General features: G+C 52.0%; 3 protein-coding genes across 3 annotated transcripts; 2 read left to right on the top strand and 1 right to left on the bottom strand.

The window, feature by feature from the left end:
• Positions 1–5,426: 5,426 nt before the first annotated feature.
• ATNIH1004_005444 (uncharacterized protein) lies at positions 5,427–6,805 on the top strand (the record flags this gene model as incomplete). The annotated part of the gene is made up of 2 exons (XM_033570098.1): positions 5,427–6,212; positions 6,284–6,805. 2 exons carry the CDS (start codon positions 5,427–5,429, stop codon positions 6,803–6,805), a joined length of 1,308 nt encoding a protein of 435 aa, XP_033426130.1.
• A 68-nt stretch (positions 6,806–6,873) lies between these two features.
• ATNIH1004_005443 (uncharacterized protein) lies at positions 6,874–8,274 on the bottom strand (the record flags this gene model as incomplete). The annotated part of the gene is made up of 2 exons (XM_033570097.1): positions 6,874–8,205; positions 8,239–8,274. The coding sequence occupies 2 exons, from the start codon at positions 8,272–8,274 to the stop codon at positions 6,874–6,876; spliced, it is 1,368 nt and encodes a 455-aa protein (XP_033426129.1).
• A 1,673-nt stretch (positions 8,275–9,947) lies between these two features.
• Positions 9,948–17,297, top strand: ATNIH1004_005442 (uncharacterized protein; the record flags this gene model as incomplete). The annotated part of the gene is made up of 1 exon (XM_033570096.1): positions 9,948–17,297. One exon carries the CDS (start codon positions 9,948–9,950, stop codon positions 17,295–17,297), a length of 7,350 nt encoding a protein of 2,449 aa, XP_033426128.1.
• Between the last annotated feature and the right edge of the window lie 1,291 nt (positions 17,298–18,588).

Below are 18,588 nucleotides of genomic sequence, written 5' to 3'. Positions count from 1 at the left end.
GCTGTTTCGAATGCTGTCACTGGCATCCGCGAGCGCCGTCCGGCCGCCGTTCGAGGGAGTGGGGAATCGTCTCGATTGGATAGCCACGCGGAGGGCTGCAGCATTCGTGAAGTCCGCCTGAACAAGATCCGACCAAGCTGGTCGGGCCATGTCAAAGAGCGACGCGAGAGAGAGGCTGGGGAGGCCGAGGTCCCGAACGAAGAGAATCGCCTCGTGCATCTGCTGGAGGACAGCCACGTCTCGAAATAACTGCACCAATCGTGCCCCGTCATATTGAGGGTATCTCGATTGGAGATACTCCGTGCACAGACCCTGGTTCCATCCGGAGGCGTGGGCCAGGTTCTGGACCAGTGCCTGGCGGATCTTATCGGGGCTTTCGTTTCTTTCCTGGGAGAAGGAAAATAGCCATTTATAGAGCGCCAGCAACGGAAGCGTGGCGCCATTGCGCGAGAACGAGTCCCGGAGCTGTAGGTAGTCCTCCAACACCTTGATCTCGCGCAGGCTCAGGTCAGTGAACTTGATCCTCTGCAGCTGCTGTCGGGATCGAGTGACGAATTGGATGATGCTCCCGAACTCTACCTCAGCGGCATGAAGGCGAAATTGGTCGACCAAGAGGGAGATCCGCATCAGGTCGACCACGACTACCGCGATGAGGCTGACCGTCGCCTCGGCCAGGAGTTCACTTCCTGTAAAAGCGAGTGGTCGACTGACTTGGCTTGCCTCTCCGGCCCGCCAAGATAAGTCATCAGCTTTGCCCTTGTAATACAAGTGGTACCAGCGGCCCCCGGTGAGCGGCTGGGTTGTGGCTGCCCATCGCGGTTGCCGGTCGTCTGTTTGCTCCCTGAACTTGAGCTGTGCTTCGTCCAGCACTAACTCTTTCGGTTCCTCGTCCGCTGCAGATAGGATCTGGTAGACGTCTGTAGTCGGCGGGCGGAAGTACGCAGAGAGAGAGTCCTCCGTCTGCTTGTCGGGATTACAGAGGTTTATTAACGCATCCATCCCGGACAATTGGGGGTTGGTCTCGAGTTGAACCAGCTTCTCGAGCGAAAATCGCAGTAACGCCATGCTAAGGCCGGGAAAGAAGGGTGTCAACGACTTGAGGACGGCCTGGCACTGCTGCTCGCGATATCGAGCAGAGAGAAAGGCCTCGAGGAAGACCTCCAGTCGGCCTTCACCAGGAGAGGCATCGATGATTTTCTGGCAGAGATCCGTGGCCGCTGTGTTCCCGATGACGGTGCTCAGCTGGCCGATAAAGTACTTGGCCTCATCGCTGCCGATAGGGACCTTGTCGGTTCTGTGAATAAACTGTATAATTTTCTGTCGGGCCTCAGCGTCGATGATGATTTCGTCCAGCAGGCTGACCAGAGCATTCTCGCCATCCATCCTCTTCTTGCTACCTTGCAGCGTGTAGTCATTCAGACTGGAGCGGACCGACTCGACGATTGTGATCTGCTGGTCGACGGTCGTCCGGCACGCCTCATCGGTCGCACTGGGGGCCTTCTTAATCACAAAAAGCAGACGGTCGAGAGTCCAGTGGCTCATTGTCGGCAGCTGTGGCAGATAACCTTCCACGAGGGCCAGCGTTGTGCACGGGTCCAGGAAGGGGTTAAAATTTTCCGAATACAGCATCAGGAGCTGGGAGTATGCTTGTGGAGGTATATTCAGGATCCTGCAGAGCAGTGACACCCGGTAGAAGGCTGATACGTTGGTCAGAGTCAGCTTGACTGGCGGCGACAGGCGCAAAGCGACTCTGATCGAGTCAAATTCGTCCGTCGTGAGTTTCAGCGCCATCAGGACGGTGGCCAGCAGACCATCCACATCGTCCATCCCTTGGGACTGCGCTTGCACAACGTGGCCGTCATTACCCAGTGCGAGCGCTTTGCGAATTTCCTTTGGGAGAACCGCTGTCCCGAAGAGTTGGTTGTAAAGCGAGTTCGACCCGTGGGTATTAATATCCCCCCAGAATGGCTGGAGCTCGCTAGGGGAGCGCCTAGTGAGATCCGCTAATCTTTTAACTGTTGCGAGCTGGTCGAGAACGGCAGGCGTGAACATCAGCTCGCGGTCAGTCACGAACGTCATTGTCACCGCATCCAGCTCCTCCATCGGCCATTGCAACTTGCTGTGCAGACGCAGGAAGGCCTGAAGCCGGTCGCACGTTGGCGCTTCCAGCGGTTGTATCTGCTGTGTGGCGTCGTTCCACTGGCGGAGACGCATGTAGATTAGCAGCTCTGATGGCTCTGGATCTTTCCCGTCGGGCTTTTTCTTGATTTCGATGGCCAACTGCCCTCCTACGTACTTGGTCTGGACGATGCTAAGCAGATCCTGGAAGGTGAGACCGCTCCGAGGAAGTAACTCGTCTTGGATCTTGGCCAGACCCTTATCAACAGTGGGATCGCGAGGGGCCATGTCTTCATCTGTCGGGAAGCCCCAGTACTGGCTGCTGGGCTTCTTAAGGCCAATCATCTGTTCATACTCGTCTGGAGACACAGGCGTCCCACGGAGGTCTCCCACCAGTTGAATAGGGTAGAACCCTTCCTTGGCGATGGCTACATAGTCTTCATGTTGAAGATTCAGGATCTCAGCAGAGAGAGCATGATCCAAAGTCCGATTGATGTCTGCCACCAGACCCTCGTCCGTAGTGATCGAATAGGGAGAACGAAATGTCAGTAGCAGGCGGGACCGCGAGACCGCGAGGGAGCTGAGATACGCTCGGCTGCTCTGGACGGCCTGGTTGTAGGGGAATGTGTGCAACGGGGACACCACCGGCTGGAGGATTTGACTATACACGTCGAAATTGGTGTTGTGCGGTTGCATCAAGTTTCCCTCGTCAGTATCATGGTCGGACGAGTCGAACGGAGGTATCAGTGGTTCGCCGCTTCTTTCCAGGTTCCACACCACTGACTCGAGCACCTCGTTCACCAAATCGACATAGGGCACCAGCGTGTTCGTGTTGGCGCAGGACAACTCGAGTTTTCCCAGGTCGGGTCGACGCTCAAGGAGCTTCTGCAACAGGGAGCCACTATTTTCCGGGTGAATTCCTGACAGCTTGTGCAGCAGGTCCACGAAGAAGGCAGCGGGCCCTGTGAGGGATGCGCACTCCTCGCAGCCCATACTCCCCAAGCCAAACATTGTGCTTAGGTTGATCTCCTCCCGCTTGCTACTGTCGGTGCTGGATGTAGACAGAGATTCTATAGCAGCGACAGCAACGTCCATACGGCTGCCCGTGCCGCGCAAGGTGAGTGCCCTGGTTGCGAGATGCTCGTTGCGGGACGCAATAAAACGAGCCTGGTTGCAGATGCGGTCTGCCCGTTCGCGAGGCACGCCTTGATCGACAATGCAAGGCACAGAGCGTGCTCCCCGCCGGGCAATGTCTTCAGCAGACACATAGCCACACTGCATAAGGGCACCAACATCCACAGGCTCATTTACCAGAGCCTGCAGTCGCTGCAGTTTGCATATGTATGTGGTCACCGCGGACCGCTGCTCGTGCGGCACCCCAACGATCGTGGAAAGATTGCTCTCGTCGTCAGGGTCGTCGATATTCGGGAACAGTTTCCGGATGGATTGCCTTCCGATGTCAAAGCTGATGGTCTCACCCGCTGTACGTAGGACGGACAGAACATAGTCTTTACACACCGGAGGGAGGACCGGGATTATCCCTGAGCGGATAAGTCCTAGGAGTACTGCCATCGTCTCTTCTGTGAACAGCCGGTGGCAGAATGAGGTCCAGGTGCTCTGGCTGGGGGCACCGGGGCCGTCGGCAGTGATCGTGATGATCCGCTCCGCGAACGAGCGGGTTGAGAATGTTGCAGCCTTCCCCAGCATATCCGCCAGGGTTGGCTGCGCGAGACAAAAAGCAAGAAGTGGGATAGAGTGGCTACTGAGCTGGTAGAGCCTTGCAAGGCCGTCCAGTTTGGTCTGATCCTCGCCGGTCAAAGCCGGACTGAGGCGCACGGTATCGATGGCTATATCGAGCGAGCGCGTAGTAGCAAGCTGGCCCTCCAAGAGGCCAACCAGGCTCGACGGCTCGGCACCAAAGAGGCGGCCAATGACCCCCGAAGAGAGCTGACGGAGGTCAGAGTCGGAGAGGGCAGTAGATTCAGCAGTCTAGGTCAAGGAACCGTTAGTTAGCCCTGGAACTGGTATTCAACGACCCCCTGGGTTAGATGTAAAGCAGACACACCATGATTTAGCGGTTAGAACAGTCCATCTAGAGGAGGTTAAGTCACAAGAGGAAGACCTGGGGAAGAGATGGGCTATCCAAACTCACACAGGCTTGTCTTGTCTGTGGGTCGTGGTTTCCCTTATGTTGATATATGTGGCTGTGGCTGCTTATTCCAAATATGGATGCAAAAAGCAATTACTGCGCATATGCTGCCTGGAGCCCTGGATGCTTAGATGTAAGATTCAGCTCGCGATCCAGAGCAACGAGTGTCCAATAACTAGCTTTCTTCCCTGGGAATTCAATCGGAATTCCCATTGGGGACCAGATCAGCAGCCCTCCCTCCACAAAGTTTTGAGTCCTGTGGCTGACTCTATTATTGGCTGCATAGTTCCGTCAAGGTCAAGCATGCGCGCCCGGAATGCTCGGAAGACAAGTGCGGTCCGCTATTCACTACAAGCAAGGAGGAGTCTGCGGGAGAAAGACAAGGAAAGAATGATGATGCAAATAGGGCGCCGTCCAAAGCTGGAACGACAGGCAATAAACATTAAGAGTGAATGAAATGGTGAAGGTACTACGGTTCTCCCCACTTCCACCAGTATGATTAATTCCCTCACCATAAGACCGTGGCTACTGCTTTGTAACTCCAGATCCCCTCAACTTCGACAGGTTTCCCGTGTAAGGAATGTACAAAAGTACTGAGGTAGGTATGACAGCTAAGTTATATGGACTAGCGTACATGTATCACTATTTACACGTTGCTTCAGGCCGTCGATGACGGACTAGTCCTGCTTGAAGCCCATTTCCATTCCAGCGCACGAAATATCCTACTGCAGTGCCACCCGCTATCCTCATCCAGTGTGAACCCTTTTATTAAAGGAGATCATGTGTCGCTTAGGAGCTGGCTGCATAGCGAATTAACAGGCAAAGAGTTTGAAGATCAGCTCCTGCATTACGCAACCCAGTGTCCACGTCACGTCAAAGCAAGGGAAAAAAACGAAACAAAATTCTACACGTATGCGTAAGAGGAGACAAGTAGTGAGGCATTTCATAAACAGGGAACTTCGGAATTGAGGGGCTCGACCGATAGGAAAGCACCTGGTTGGCATTAGGAGAGATAGGGTCATCATTGGATAGGGTCTCGTGCTACAACCTTGCCAGATAGACGCTGTAAAAGGACTGACCTGGTCCCGCAATTGATTCTTAATTTTACTACTTGGAGATCTTTATAGTTAATAAGTTTGGCTACTGAAGAACCAACACGATGGGCTGTACTACCAAGAACCCAACAGCACACCCAATGCAGAAGCACCAATTCCAGTCGAAGCAGCCTCCCACCGATGATAGAAGCCACTACGGTGGGAGCAGCAGCGGCCAAAATGCCCCCGGCCGATTGATGGTGGAGGGAGAAGGCCGTCGCTCTGTGCGCGAGAAGTTCAACGTCGACACACAGACCGGAGGCGTGTCCTTACAGGTTCCCATCCAGACTTCACCAGGATGCAGTGGGTTCGGGTTCGGGCCCTCGTTAGGCCTGGCATATAGTTCCGGGTCGGCAGCCGGCAACGGTGTGTTTGGCCTCGGATGGCATCTGAGCGGCGCGGAGGCAATCTCGCGCCAAACCTTGAGATCCATTCCAGTCTATAATAATGATACGGACTCCGTGCACTCCCGTGTCGGTGAGCTCATACCTGTCGTTGATGCAGGTGGGTGCTTTGTAGAGACCATCCGTGGAGCTCATCGGATTCGGACATACCGGCCACGAGTGGAGGGCGATCCGATGCGTATCGAATACTGGATCGAAACAGACCATCCAAACCGCATTCACTGGAGAGCCATTACATCTGAGAATATCACGACCATCTATGGGAAAGTGGAACAGGCGCGCATCTCCCGGGGTGCGGATGATGGCGGGGCAGAGCGCACCTTTTCCTGGCTGGCGTGTGCGACGTACGACGGTCAGGGAAACGAGATTGTATATGAATACAAAGCTGAGGACGAATCTGGAGTTCGACCCGAGCTGGACGTCTGTGAGACTAGTCGTAGTGGCCAGGTGCGATCTAGGCAGCGGTACCTAAAGTCCATCAAGAAAGGGAACACGCTGCCTAACCGCGGCATGGACAGCTGGCGAGTCTTGCGCTCTGCGCCGCCGGACCAACACTGGATGTTTCAGGTTGTTTTGACTACGGCGAGCATGACGAATTTGTCCCCTCCCCTGGAGATAAGGGCATATGGCCAGTTCGCCCGGATCTCTTCTCCGTGTGCAACGGCGGGTTTGAGTTGCGCACATATCGCGTTTGCCGTCATATTCTCATGTTCCATCACTTCGAGAAGGAGCTAGGCATGAAGGACTGTCTGGTAGCTGCCACAGCGTTTCAATACACATCGGACGCAACGTCACAAGCGACTTTCCTCCAGTCCTGTACAATACTGGGATACAGTCCTACAAGCCAGGCTGGTGCATATGAGAGCGTGTCCCTCCCACCCACCGAGTTTAAATACTGTAAGGCTCTCGAACTCGAGAAACTGCAGGCAGAGGAGCTCCATATCAACCTCTCGGGACTCTCCATGCAAGGAGCACAATGGGTAGACTTCAATGGAGACGGTGCCCCGGGAGTGCTGGTGGATATCCCCAGCGCAAGGTAAGCACGGATGCTGTGGATGACCTGATTGTAGGGGAACATAGGCATCGGAGATACCTGCCGCAGGATAATCTAGCTGTACACCTGGACGTTCGTGCTTCGCGGTTGCATGAGGCAGCTCTCACTCGTCTCCTGGTCGTCCGCGTCGAACGGTGGGATGAACGGTTTCCCTTCGACGGCTAGATGCCACACGACCGACTCGAGCACCTCGTTTACAAGATCAACGTACGGAACGAGCGCTTTTGTATTCGCGCAAGAAAGCTCCAGGTTCCCCAAGTCGGCTCGCCGCTCAAATAGTTTGTCCAGCAATGTCTTACGGTCCTTGTCGTTAGGGATCCCTCCCAGTTTGTGCAGGAGGTCGACAAAGAAGGCTGCTGGCCCGGTGATCGATGCACACTCCTCGCAGCCCATGCTATCCATATTAAACATGGCGGACAGATTAATCTCTATCCCATTACTCAGTTCGCTCCCGAGTGGAGCTGCAGCTGCAAGGGAAACATCCATATTGCTGCCGGTTCCGCGGGCTGCGATTGCTCGCGTCCAAAGCCGCTCGCTCCGGGATGCCACATACAGGGCGTGGTTGTAAATTTTTTGGGCCCTCTCTTGTGGTACACCATTCTCCACCATCGAAGGTACTGCATTTCCGCCGCATCCAGTAATTCCCTCTGCCGAGATAAAGCCACACTTTACCAAAGCGTTGATGTCCTCAGGCTCATTCACCAGTGCCTGTAGCCTCTGCAGATTAAATAGGTACACGGCAACCGCCTGGCGTTGCGCCTTTGGTACCCCGGCCAGTGTAAAGATATTAACCGTGCCGGATTCTTCATCGTCCACGTCTCCCACGGTCGCCAGAAGCTTCCGGATTGATTGCCTTCCGATGTCAAAGTTAGCGGTCTGGGTTGCTACCCTTAAGATCGAGATGATGAAGTCCTTCTGCTCGGTGGGTGCCGAGATCACGTTGGAGTAGATGAGTCCACGAAGAACAGAGGTCGCTTCCTGGGTGACAATCTGTTCGCGCAGCCGGACCCAACTCCCCTCGCAGCTGCTCGTGATCTTTGGGCTTGCCGCTGGGATTGTTATAATGCTCTCTGCAAGGTCCTGTGGGCTAAATACACCCTTGGAGAGCACATCAGCCAGCTGAGGCTGTGAGAAGCAGAAAGCCACGACGGGGCCCGAGCAATTGCTGAGCCTGTATAGCCATTTGACTGTGTCTAATTTGGCCAGATTCTGACTGGACACGTCGGGGTCGCCACGAACAGCATCAATGGCAGCCTCAAGAGAGCGCAGAGCCGCAAGCTGGCTCTCTAGGCGGTCTACCACACGTTTTGACTCGCCAAAGATGCGGGAGAAAACTCCCGAGCAGAGAAGATGGATGTCAGCATCCGAAATAGTGGTTTCAGCAGCCTGATTAATAGATTATTAGAAATATCCCGATACTCTTTTTAGCGCATCCGTCGAATTAGGAATTCGCATTCGGCGTTCTGGCACTTTCGTGTAGCGCGAAGGGCCAAGAGACCTACCATAGGTTAAACAATTCCAACCGGTTTGAACCGGGTATGGAAAATTAAAAGGATATTGCCCGGTTTAGCGCTGGTTACAGGTCAAGCACTTTTATTGACTAGCATATCAATAAGGAGCAACAAGGAGCTACTCCAAGGTTGCATGGCTAATTTACATACCTCTCCTCCAACTTATTTCGCCTCTCACTGCGAATCCCATTATACTAGGATAGTTAGCCATTAAAGTTCTAAGAAGTATGGTATCCACATAGCGCCTTACTTTTTAACCCAGAGTTACAATCGCCTGATAATGTTTGTGTGCGTTACGTCATAAATATACGTCAAGTTGACCACACCACATACACTTTTTTTTTTACACTTCGTCTTTCTTTTCTTTTTTGTCGCCAAGTCGCCGTCCTATTCTCGTTAGAGCAGCAGTCTAGACTCCCGATTGGGGCTGATACCCTCGGCATGTGTTACTCCCTGGGTCTGTATAGGATAACCAGTGCATTATTCCACATGACACTATTATTACCTGTTTCGGGATTTACCCGGATCACAACACAGTTAACCGCTATATATACTAGCATACCCATTGAAAAGTACTATATCTAGGAGGTACTGGATAACGCGTTCTGATCCTAATAGGGACGGGAACGGCATTATATAGTGATTTCGGATCCACCCCGGCATTAGAGTATGCAAGAAGTGTACCCAATTTGAAGAGAATGTCGCCCGCCCGCCGTTTAAAATGTGGTATGTATATAGGCGATAGGGTCATTTATGGATGCGGAACCAATAAAGCTATTGGAGCAATCTGGCTCTAGAACGTGAGGACCAAGATCCAGTTCCAGATTTTGCTGACAACCACAGTGCTGGCTGAGAAAACAGGATTAACAGCGCGGTGATCCAGTCTTGGGATATATATGGTAAATAGTCCCTGGGCTTTCCTGGAAGTATGAAATAGTTATTAAGTAAATACAATACATAAGTGTTCGTTGACTATTGCCGAAAAGAACGATGTTGCATTTGGGTAACGGCACCGAGCGCCCGCCACCTGTCCCGAATTATCTCCGGTCAAAAATTAGTTTTTAATAAACTTTTGCACTAGTTAATGGACCGTACCGGTCCCAATCCCCCCACATCAAACGCTGAAAACAGCCAAAGCTTATTCAAAGCTTTAGGTTCAGCCATAACAAACCAAGATCAAGTTGAAGGAATGTCGACATTATTGAATCAGTATTCCAGACCTTGCGTGACACAAGACACGCGGTAGGTTATCTGTCATTCTGCATCCGGACGGGGTGGTAGGCAATGAGCTGTGGGTGGTCCCTTCCGTAGGGTAAGTGCAGAGACAACCTGGTGTTGGATAAAAGTTGACCAGAATTGGATGGACATCAGATGCGTAAATTGGTTACGAGGCCGTAGAACTCTCAAACTAATCAAAGGTGAAATCCGAGCTACGTGATTGGACTAATCAACCTATGCTATCGCCACTCTAAAAAGAGCGATGGGATGGTGATAACCTGCGTCTGCTGCTGATTCTAACACTCTTAAATCCAGAACAACCATTACCCTGTTCTTTATCATCATCTCTTGCTTCGCTTAAGAGTCCTGTTGCTATACCACTGGCTATTATTCTGCAGAATGGCAGGCTCTTTGCCACGTCGCCCGTTCAAAGCTGAACAACCAGCTGCGACTGCGGACGGCCAGAGCCGTACAATAAAGGGCAGCGCAAGCCCAAACTTTCCTATTCAGTTGATGGCAGACGGAGATGGCCATCGCTCAGCACGTGAGAGGTTCAATGTGAATGCCCAGACGGGAGGGGCCTCGCTGTCTATCCCCATTGAAACATCACCTGGCCGCAGTGGGTTTGGACCATACTTAAACTTGGTGTACAACTCCGGATCGGCTGCAACTAACGGGATTTTCGGGCTTGGATGGCAGCTGGACGGCGTTGAGAGCATCTCGCGCCAGACGTCCCGATCAATCCCTTTCTACGAGGACAACAAAGATTGTTTCGTCCACTCGCGTGTCGGCGAACTCGTGCCTGTTTTAAATGGAGAGGGCATTTTCGAAGAGGCTTTCCGGGGTAACCATCTGGTCCAGCTGTATCGACCGCGGGTGGAGGCCGACCCGATGCGGATCGAACGGTGGGTCGAATCGGACCGCCCCGACCGTGTGCACTGGAGGACGATCACGTCCGAAAATGTCACGGTCATCTATGGAAGGACGGAACAGTCACGAATATCACAAGGCGCGGAAGATGATCCATCGGCGATGGAACGCTGCTTCTCCTGGATGGCGTGCGAGATGTACGACAGTTATGGAAACCATATGATATATGAATACAAGGCCGAAGATGCCTCGGGGGTGCAGCCCGAGCAGGATGTGTGGGAAGCGCATCGCACCAACCTTGTTCGCTTTAGGCAGCGATATCTCAGGTCGATCAAGTACGGGAACATGGTCCCAAACCGCGACCTGGCCACCTGGAAGGTGTTGGACGCTCCACCCCCCGGTCAAAAGTGGATGTTCCAGGTCATCTTGGACTACGGTGAATATGACAAAGCCTGTCCCACCCCAGGAGACCCTGGCACGTGGTCGGTTCGACCGGATCCATTTTCGACTGGTGTCTGTGGCTTTGAGCTTCGCACTTACCGCCTTTGCCAGCGCGTACTGATGTTTCACCATTTCCCGGACGAGTTGGGGCGCGCGGACTGCCTGGTAGCCTCCACCGATTTCACATACCGAACTGAGCCAAGATCAGAAACAACCTTCCTGCGGTCATGTACAATTTCAGGTTACAGTCCCGTCGGTGACAAGCTATACTCAAGCTTGTCATTACCACCGACTGAATTCGAATACAGCGAACCCCCAGATCTTCAGGAACTGAAGGCGGAGAGTTTTGGGCTCAGCTTGTCTGGACTCACTTCACAAAGGGCGCAGTGGGTAGATCTCAACGGTGATGGCGTGGCGGGCGTGCTGGTGGAGATCCCAGGCAGCGGCTGGTATTATCACCGCAACCAGAGTGATGACGAGAAAACAGAAGTCAGCGGCCCGATACTCGTGCCCACCGTTCCCAGCAGCGCGGATTTGAGAGGATGGAGTTTTGAGGACCTGGATGGTGATGGCCTTCTTGACTTAACATCCGTCTCGCCGGACGGCAGCATCCGAGGATGTTATGAACGTCTGGACAACGGGGAATGGAAAAGTTTCGTCCCATTCAGATCATACCCAGTAATGCGCCCCTTCCAGTTAAGCGGGGCTGTCTACAAAATCGACCTAACAGGCAACGGACGCACCGACATGTTGCGCATGACTCCGGGTGAGGACGGCGAGCTATCCTGGTATAAGTCGTTGGGCCCGGAAGGGTATGGAGAAGAGCAGCGCACGATCGGAGCGCCCAGATTCCCAGCTGAGGAGACGGGGTCGATCTTCTTGCGTGACATGAATGGTGACGGACTAACGGACATTGTTTGGGTCCGCAACGGCAATATCACCTTCTGGCCAAACCTAGGCCATGGAAGATTTGGCCCGAAAGTCATTATGGGTAATGCACCCTTTCTGCCGGATGGAGGGAGTTTCTCTCCACACCGCTTTCGGATGGCAGATGTAACCGGATCTGGGGGCACCGATCTTATATACATGCTGCCCGAGGGTGGTGCTCTGGTATTCTACAGTCGCTGGGGAAACTGCTGGACTGATGGGCACTTATTGCCGTCCTTCCCTCCATTGGACAGTTCCTGTGCTGTAGATGTGTTTGACATCAGAGGGAATGGCACACAGTGTCTATGCTGGTCATCAGATCTCCGTAGCGCTACCGCCGGCGCAACAGCAGTCCGCTTTATGGACCTCATGGGCGGACGCAAACCGGGTTTACTAACGAAGAGTTCCAATGGAATCGGCGGGGAGACGGCGGTCACATACCGGTCGTCGACGCGCTACCGTCTCGACGACGAGCGGGCTGGCAGACCTTGGGCCACGCGTCTCCCATTCACCATCGACTGCGTAAAAAGCACCACCTCGGTAGATCTCATCGCACAGACCTCGTATACAAGGTGCTACGCTTACCATGACGGATACTACGACCCAATCGAGCGCCAGTTCCGCGGCTTTGAAATGGTTGAATTGCGAGACTCCGAATACTGGATAACTGACGGTGGACGAAAACTCCAGCGACCGCCAGTGCTGACGAAGCAGTGGTTCTTTGTCGGCCTGGAACGGCTAGATGAGGCGATCGACCTTCCCGGTAGCCTAGAAGTCGATCGGCCCAGTGAGCGTCCGTTATCCAGCGCGAGGATACCGGCAAACCTGACTGCGGAAGAGACACGACAGGCTTACAGAGCTCTCGTTGGCTATTCCCGTCGACAGGAAATTTACTGCGAGGATGGATCCAGCGACTTCCCCTACACGATCTCGCAGCAAACGTACGACGTGGTGGTGCACCAGAGGATGACTGCCGGACTGCAGCACGCAATCTTCCGTGTCAACAGCCGGGAGAAAATTGAAGCACAGTACGAAAGGAACCCAAATGATGCAAGGATACAACACACGCTCGCATTGGAAACAGATGACTACGGGAACATTATGAAGGCGGCTACCATTAACTATGGGAGGTTGGATAGCGCACTACCTCGACCTGAAGACCAGCAGAAACAAATGGAGACGGTCGTTATCTATGCCGAAACCAGCTATACAAATCCAATTCTTGATCAGCGGGATTATTTCCAGGCCCCGCTCGTCTCTGGAGCCACCCAGTATCGCGTGTATCCTGGCACACACCTGGAAGGAGCTATAATCGATGGGCGGTATGACTGGGAGAGTCTGGCAGCCGACCAATGCAAGCTGCTACAGCAAGCAGTCGATATTCCGGTGCATGAAAATGCCAAAGACCGGATACAAAACATACCTCACGAGGGGTATAAGGCGCTCCTGTTGCAAACCGTCACCCTATACTACCAGGAAGACCTCAAAGCCCCCTTGCCTCAAGGCTGGCTGGATCCATTCTCTCCCCGATACCAAAGCTACCAGCTTATGGCCACCACCGAATTGCTCGAGAACACGCTGAAAGATGATAGCGGGCTTCTTCTTGAACCAGACGCTCTGGAGCGAGAGTTACAACATGGAGGTTACATCCAACTAGATAATAGAACTAGCGAGTGGTGGACACCCTCACGCCGGAATCATTTCCAGGACAATAAGGGCAGTGATGCGCTGCAAGTGGCACGGTCGCAGTTCTATATTCCAAACATTGAGATCGATCAATTTCGGAATACTTCAATTAAAGCGCTCGATAAGTACAACCTGCTCCTTGAACAGTCTCAAAATGCCGTGGGAGATATAACCTCCTTTGTCAACCACTATGCCCGATTACAACCAACACAAATTACCGATGAAAATGACAATAGAACACAGTCCGCGCTCGATCCATTAGGGCGTCCAGTCGGGGTCGCTGTCATGGGGAAAATTGGGGAGAATGTAGGAGATAGCCTTGATGGATTTGAGATACCAGTAAAGCAGGAAGATCTAGACAAACTCATCAACAATCCATCGCCACAGGTGGCTGCAGAGCTTCTTAAGAATTCAGGGAAAAGGACTGTATACGTCCTGGACCGATACACAACAAGCCAGGAGCCGACTTTTTACATAGAGATCGTGCGTGATACACACTACCGGGATGGACCAACGAAGATCTCCATACGGATCACGTACATCAATGGTAATGGTGGCACAATCCAGACTGTAACCCTTTCCGACAGAAAGTGGCAGTTCAGCGGCTGCTTGTTACGCGACCGCAAAGCCCAAACGGTAAAGGAATCTTTGCCTTTCTTCAGCCCCACCCACCACTTCCGTCTCCTAACTGGCAAGCATGATGCGCCAGCAACGACCTTCCTGCGAGACCCTCTTGATAAGGACGTGGCAGTACTGAACGCTGATCACACCTGGAGTAAGAATCGATTCACGCCGTGGGCCAAAACCATGTTTGATGCCGGTAACACAGTGCTTCTAGATGATCCTGCGACAGATCCAGATGTGGGGAGCTCCTTCCAAAAGCTCGAGCGCAGCTCATACTACCCTACGTGGTATAGCCAAAGAATGAAGCCTGGGACCCCTGAGGATATGAAAAAAGCCGCCCTCAAATCAGAGGTCTACAACAATACCCCAACTGTCGTCCACGTGGATCCACTTGGACGGGAGATTCTCCACCAACGTGTTAAAGGGCAGCTCGATCCACAGAGTATTTATGAGGATCGAAAGGAGTATGACGAGCGCGGTAACATTTTAGTTCTGACCGACGCGCTTGATCGCATTGCAACCAGAGCCCAATACGATCTGCTGGGGAGACCGTTGCATGAGATCAGCATGGACAAAGGAGAAACTTGGATATTCCCCGACTGTGCGGGCGCCCCCATATTCTCATGGTCCGGAGGTGGCCCCCCTAAGCATATCCAATATGATGCGCTCAGGAGGTCCAAGATAACAGAAGTGAAATTAGATGGAAGTCCGGCGTTCTGGGCTCAAACGATCATGAACGTATATGGTGAGGAATGTGGACCGGACGCTGCCAAGTTCAACCTAAAAGGAAAACTGTACCAATGCAGGGACCAATCTGGGATGCAAACAAACCATAACTTTGACTTTAAAGGCAACTGCCTAGAGTCATCTGTTCTATATGCCGAGGGCTACAAAGAAGTTTTGGACTGGTCCAGGGGCGATGTTCCAATAAAGCCTACCAGACACCAGACCCAATCTTCATTTGATGCCGTCAGTCACACAATATCTACTAAGTCTACGGGTTGCGATGGGGTTATATACAAATACGATGTCGCTGGCCGTCTGAAAAGTCTCCGATTAACCTCCGCAAAGGATGACTTGATAACACCGTTAGTTGACGACATTGAGTATTCAGCGGATGACCAAGTGACATTGGTCTATTACCACAATAAGTCGGAAATAGTTCACAATTACAATGACCAGACTCGCCGACTCACCACCACTATGATTAAGAATAGCAAATCTCTGCAAGATATTTCGTACACGTATGACTGCCTGGGGAAATTGGTCATAAAGACGGATGACGCTGAGCAGACCATCTACTTTCAGAACACTGTCGTACGTCCTACACAAGAGTTCTCGTATGACGCCTTCGGGCAACTCCTGGATGCAACTGGTCGCGAGCAGGTCAACACTCCCAGTAATGCACCAAACCGCTTGGTACCCGTTTGTCCCGGGCATAGACGACAAAGCGCAGTGCCCGGCGATGGGAGGCAGATGATCGAATACTGTGAGCGGTATAAATACGATTTGGCAGGGAACATCTTACAAATGGAACACAAGCCCCTGTACAACAGCGCGTATGCGGGGTGGACGAGGGCATATCAATACCAGGAACCCAGCTGGGTGGACCCAAACACGTCAAATAATCGACTAACTAGAACTAAGATTGGTGTCAAAACGGAAGAGTATAAGTACGAGGGAGAGGCAGGACGCGGTGGGTGCATGACCTCCATTCCGGGGTATTCAAACTTGAGTTGGGATCACAACAGCCGGCTACACTCGTTCTCTGCACAAAAAGTCGGGCGAAGCGGTACTCCCGAGACAACGTGGTACGTTTACAACTCGCGAGGAGATCGAGTACGCAAGGTTACGGAGAGGGCAACAGGACCTAACGGTCCGTCGACAACAACGAAACTAAAAGAGACGCTGTATCTTCCATTATGCGATATATCCACTACCTATAGCGGGGACGGAGTCTCGATGTCCCGGAAGATAACCACCATGAAATCTGGTGCTTTGAGTGGCTCCCATACACCAATGGTCATTGTGGAAACCACGGTCAAGAGCAACCCCTCATCCGAGCAGTGCCTGGTGCGGTATCAGATGAGTGAGAACCTGGAGTTGGACGATCAAGCCAACGTGGTATCCTATGAGGAATATTCCCCATATGGAGTCAGCACATATCAAGCTCGGAAGACAGGTGCCCCCCGCAAGTATCGATTTGCAGGCTACGAGCGGGACGGCGAAAGTGGACTATATCACTGTGGCGAGCGGTATTATGCATGCTGGATAGGGAGGTGGACATCTCCCGACCCGTTGGATAAAGTGGAAGGCCTCAACCTTTATACTTATGTTGCAAATAACCCTGTCAACTTCCAAGACCATGGAGGGACCGTTAGAGATAAGGATCCAAAACCGAGTGGCTCAAGAGCGACTTCAACCTGGAGAACCTATAACAAACATGACAATCACGGGTGGGATTTTGAAGTACAAATTGGTAGCGAGGGAAGAGAGATTAGTCTACGTTCGGCCGATCCAATCCGATCAGGGCTACACCTGATTAGCAGCGCTTTAAATGACGAGACCGGGCACTTCACAGCTGGATACGTAACTCTGGGCGGTGCCCCTGAGAAACAGTTGCTACACGGGTTTGCGGGTGAGAGTAGCGCTGAGATTCTGCTACCTCTCAATGATCCTAAGCTTTCAACGGAGAAGTTCGGTGGCAAGGAAGGGAAATATAAATATGAGTTCCGCATTGATTGGGACGACAGGAAGGAAGTCAGACATGTCAATCTTGAGATTAAGGCCGGGAAACGAAGTCAGAATTATGCATTGTTCTACCAGTCGAAGCCCGACAAAGCAGAATCCATTGTGGCTGAACAGCTGTCCAGCTCTGTGGATGTGGGGTCGAAAAAGCTGAAAAAGCGGTTTGATAGTTGGCTCTTATCGGGGGAGAGCAGTGCAGAGCCAATTTCTACATGGTACCAGAAATATATCAAGTCGCCGCTCGATTCTGGCGAACTTTCAAAAAATTCGGAAAAATGGTTCCACACGCAAGAAGTGATTGATTTGACAAGTTTCTGTAGGTCAGCTGGGGAATTTGAAGAATCAAGGTTATCAGAGATGATTGGTGCCCGACTCTGGATCTGGGCTCAGCACCGCCTAAACCCCGAGCGAATAATGGAAGAGTTGGCTTCATTCCGTCCATTTCTTTTCTAGGTTTGAGCACCGAGAAAATTGTACGGTCTCGAGGCTTAAATAGGCTTCTAAACTGCCTGACTAGAGCCACAAAGCCTAAATAGTGAATTTTGGGGTTCATTGAGTTCGGAAATCTTCAGAGCTAGGGTGTTGACGCGCTCATAAGCCCGGATCTTTGTGCACTCATCGAGAGCCTCGCAGAAGATAGACAACCCTTTTCGATACGACAATAACAAGCGTCGGCTTTGCACTTACTGTTATGAATAACGTCTGCCACCGCCCAACGCCCGCCACCAACCAACGCCCCGCTCCGAGGCCAGCGAACGAGGCAACAAATGAAGCTATTCAGCCATGTACAACTTATATTTTGAAGAGATTTTTTGGTGTATTGTTCTTGAGCTTCTAAAGTATTTATATACAAATTTTAAGCGTCACGGAACGTGGGGGAGGCGTATTTGCCTGCCGCGACGACTTTGCGGTACAGAGGCCTCAGGGGACTCTTCAGGCGCTATAGAAGTAATATCTATAGTATTTTAACCAGTATTTGTTGTGGATTGCTTCTTTTGACCTCGCTTTGGTGTTCTGAAGCCGTTTTGAAGCTACCGAGCTGCCTCTTTATTAACTTGTTCTGCCTCCTTTTAACGCTTCTTTTCCTTTGCCTGGCACTCGCGAAGAACTTTATCAGCAGCTCGCTTTTCCTTTCTTTCTTGAAGTAATCGCTGTTTCTTTTCCTTTTTTTATTATTATTATTATTATTCTTCCATATTATAGAGCATTTTAAAAACAACTACGCACCCTCCAACCCAACCCCCACATTTGGGGGTATTGGGTACCGATTCGTACATCGTTTTATAGCCCTCTTCAAGCTTAGTCACTTCTCCACTTTTCTTGATACAACAGTCCAATCACGTTCCGTGTTTTGATAAAAAAGACTGCGATTTTCGTGTGAAAATTTTTTTTCGTGTTCCCGCGCTCCCGAGCTCGGGCTGCCGAGACCAACCACCAACGCAGTTCCTCTTTTCTGCCTCCCACTACCGCCACCTCCCGCCGCAGCCCGCAACAACGCCAACCAACACTGCATATTCGAACGGTCCCTGCAGAACACCCTACCTAGGGAAGGAAAGCTCTATAAGTCCACACTTATATCTACTCCCGCACCTACTAGGGGGTTCAAAGAACTCCTAGATAAGCCTCTTACTATTACATGTGATTGAAATTTTGATATCCTTGTGATACTTTTTGGCCACTACTAGTCACAGTTCTCTAGGCCTCTATAACACCATCACTGTCCTGGAGAGGGATAAGAGGTGGG

This window comes from Aspergillus tanneri, assembly GCF_003426965.1.
Source record: "Aspergillus tanneri strain NIH1004 chromosome Unknown AapTan_4_pilon_pilon_pilon, whole genome shotgun sequence".
NCBI lineage: Eukaryota > Fungi > Ascomycota > Eurotiomycetes > Eurotiales > Aspergillaceae > Aspergillus > Aspergillus tanneri.
This window is presented reverse-complemented; position numbering and strand designations above follow the sequence as displayed.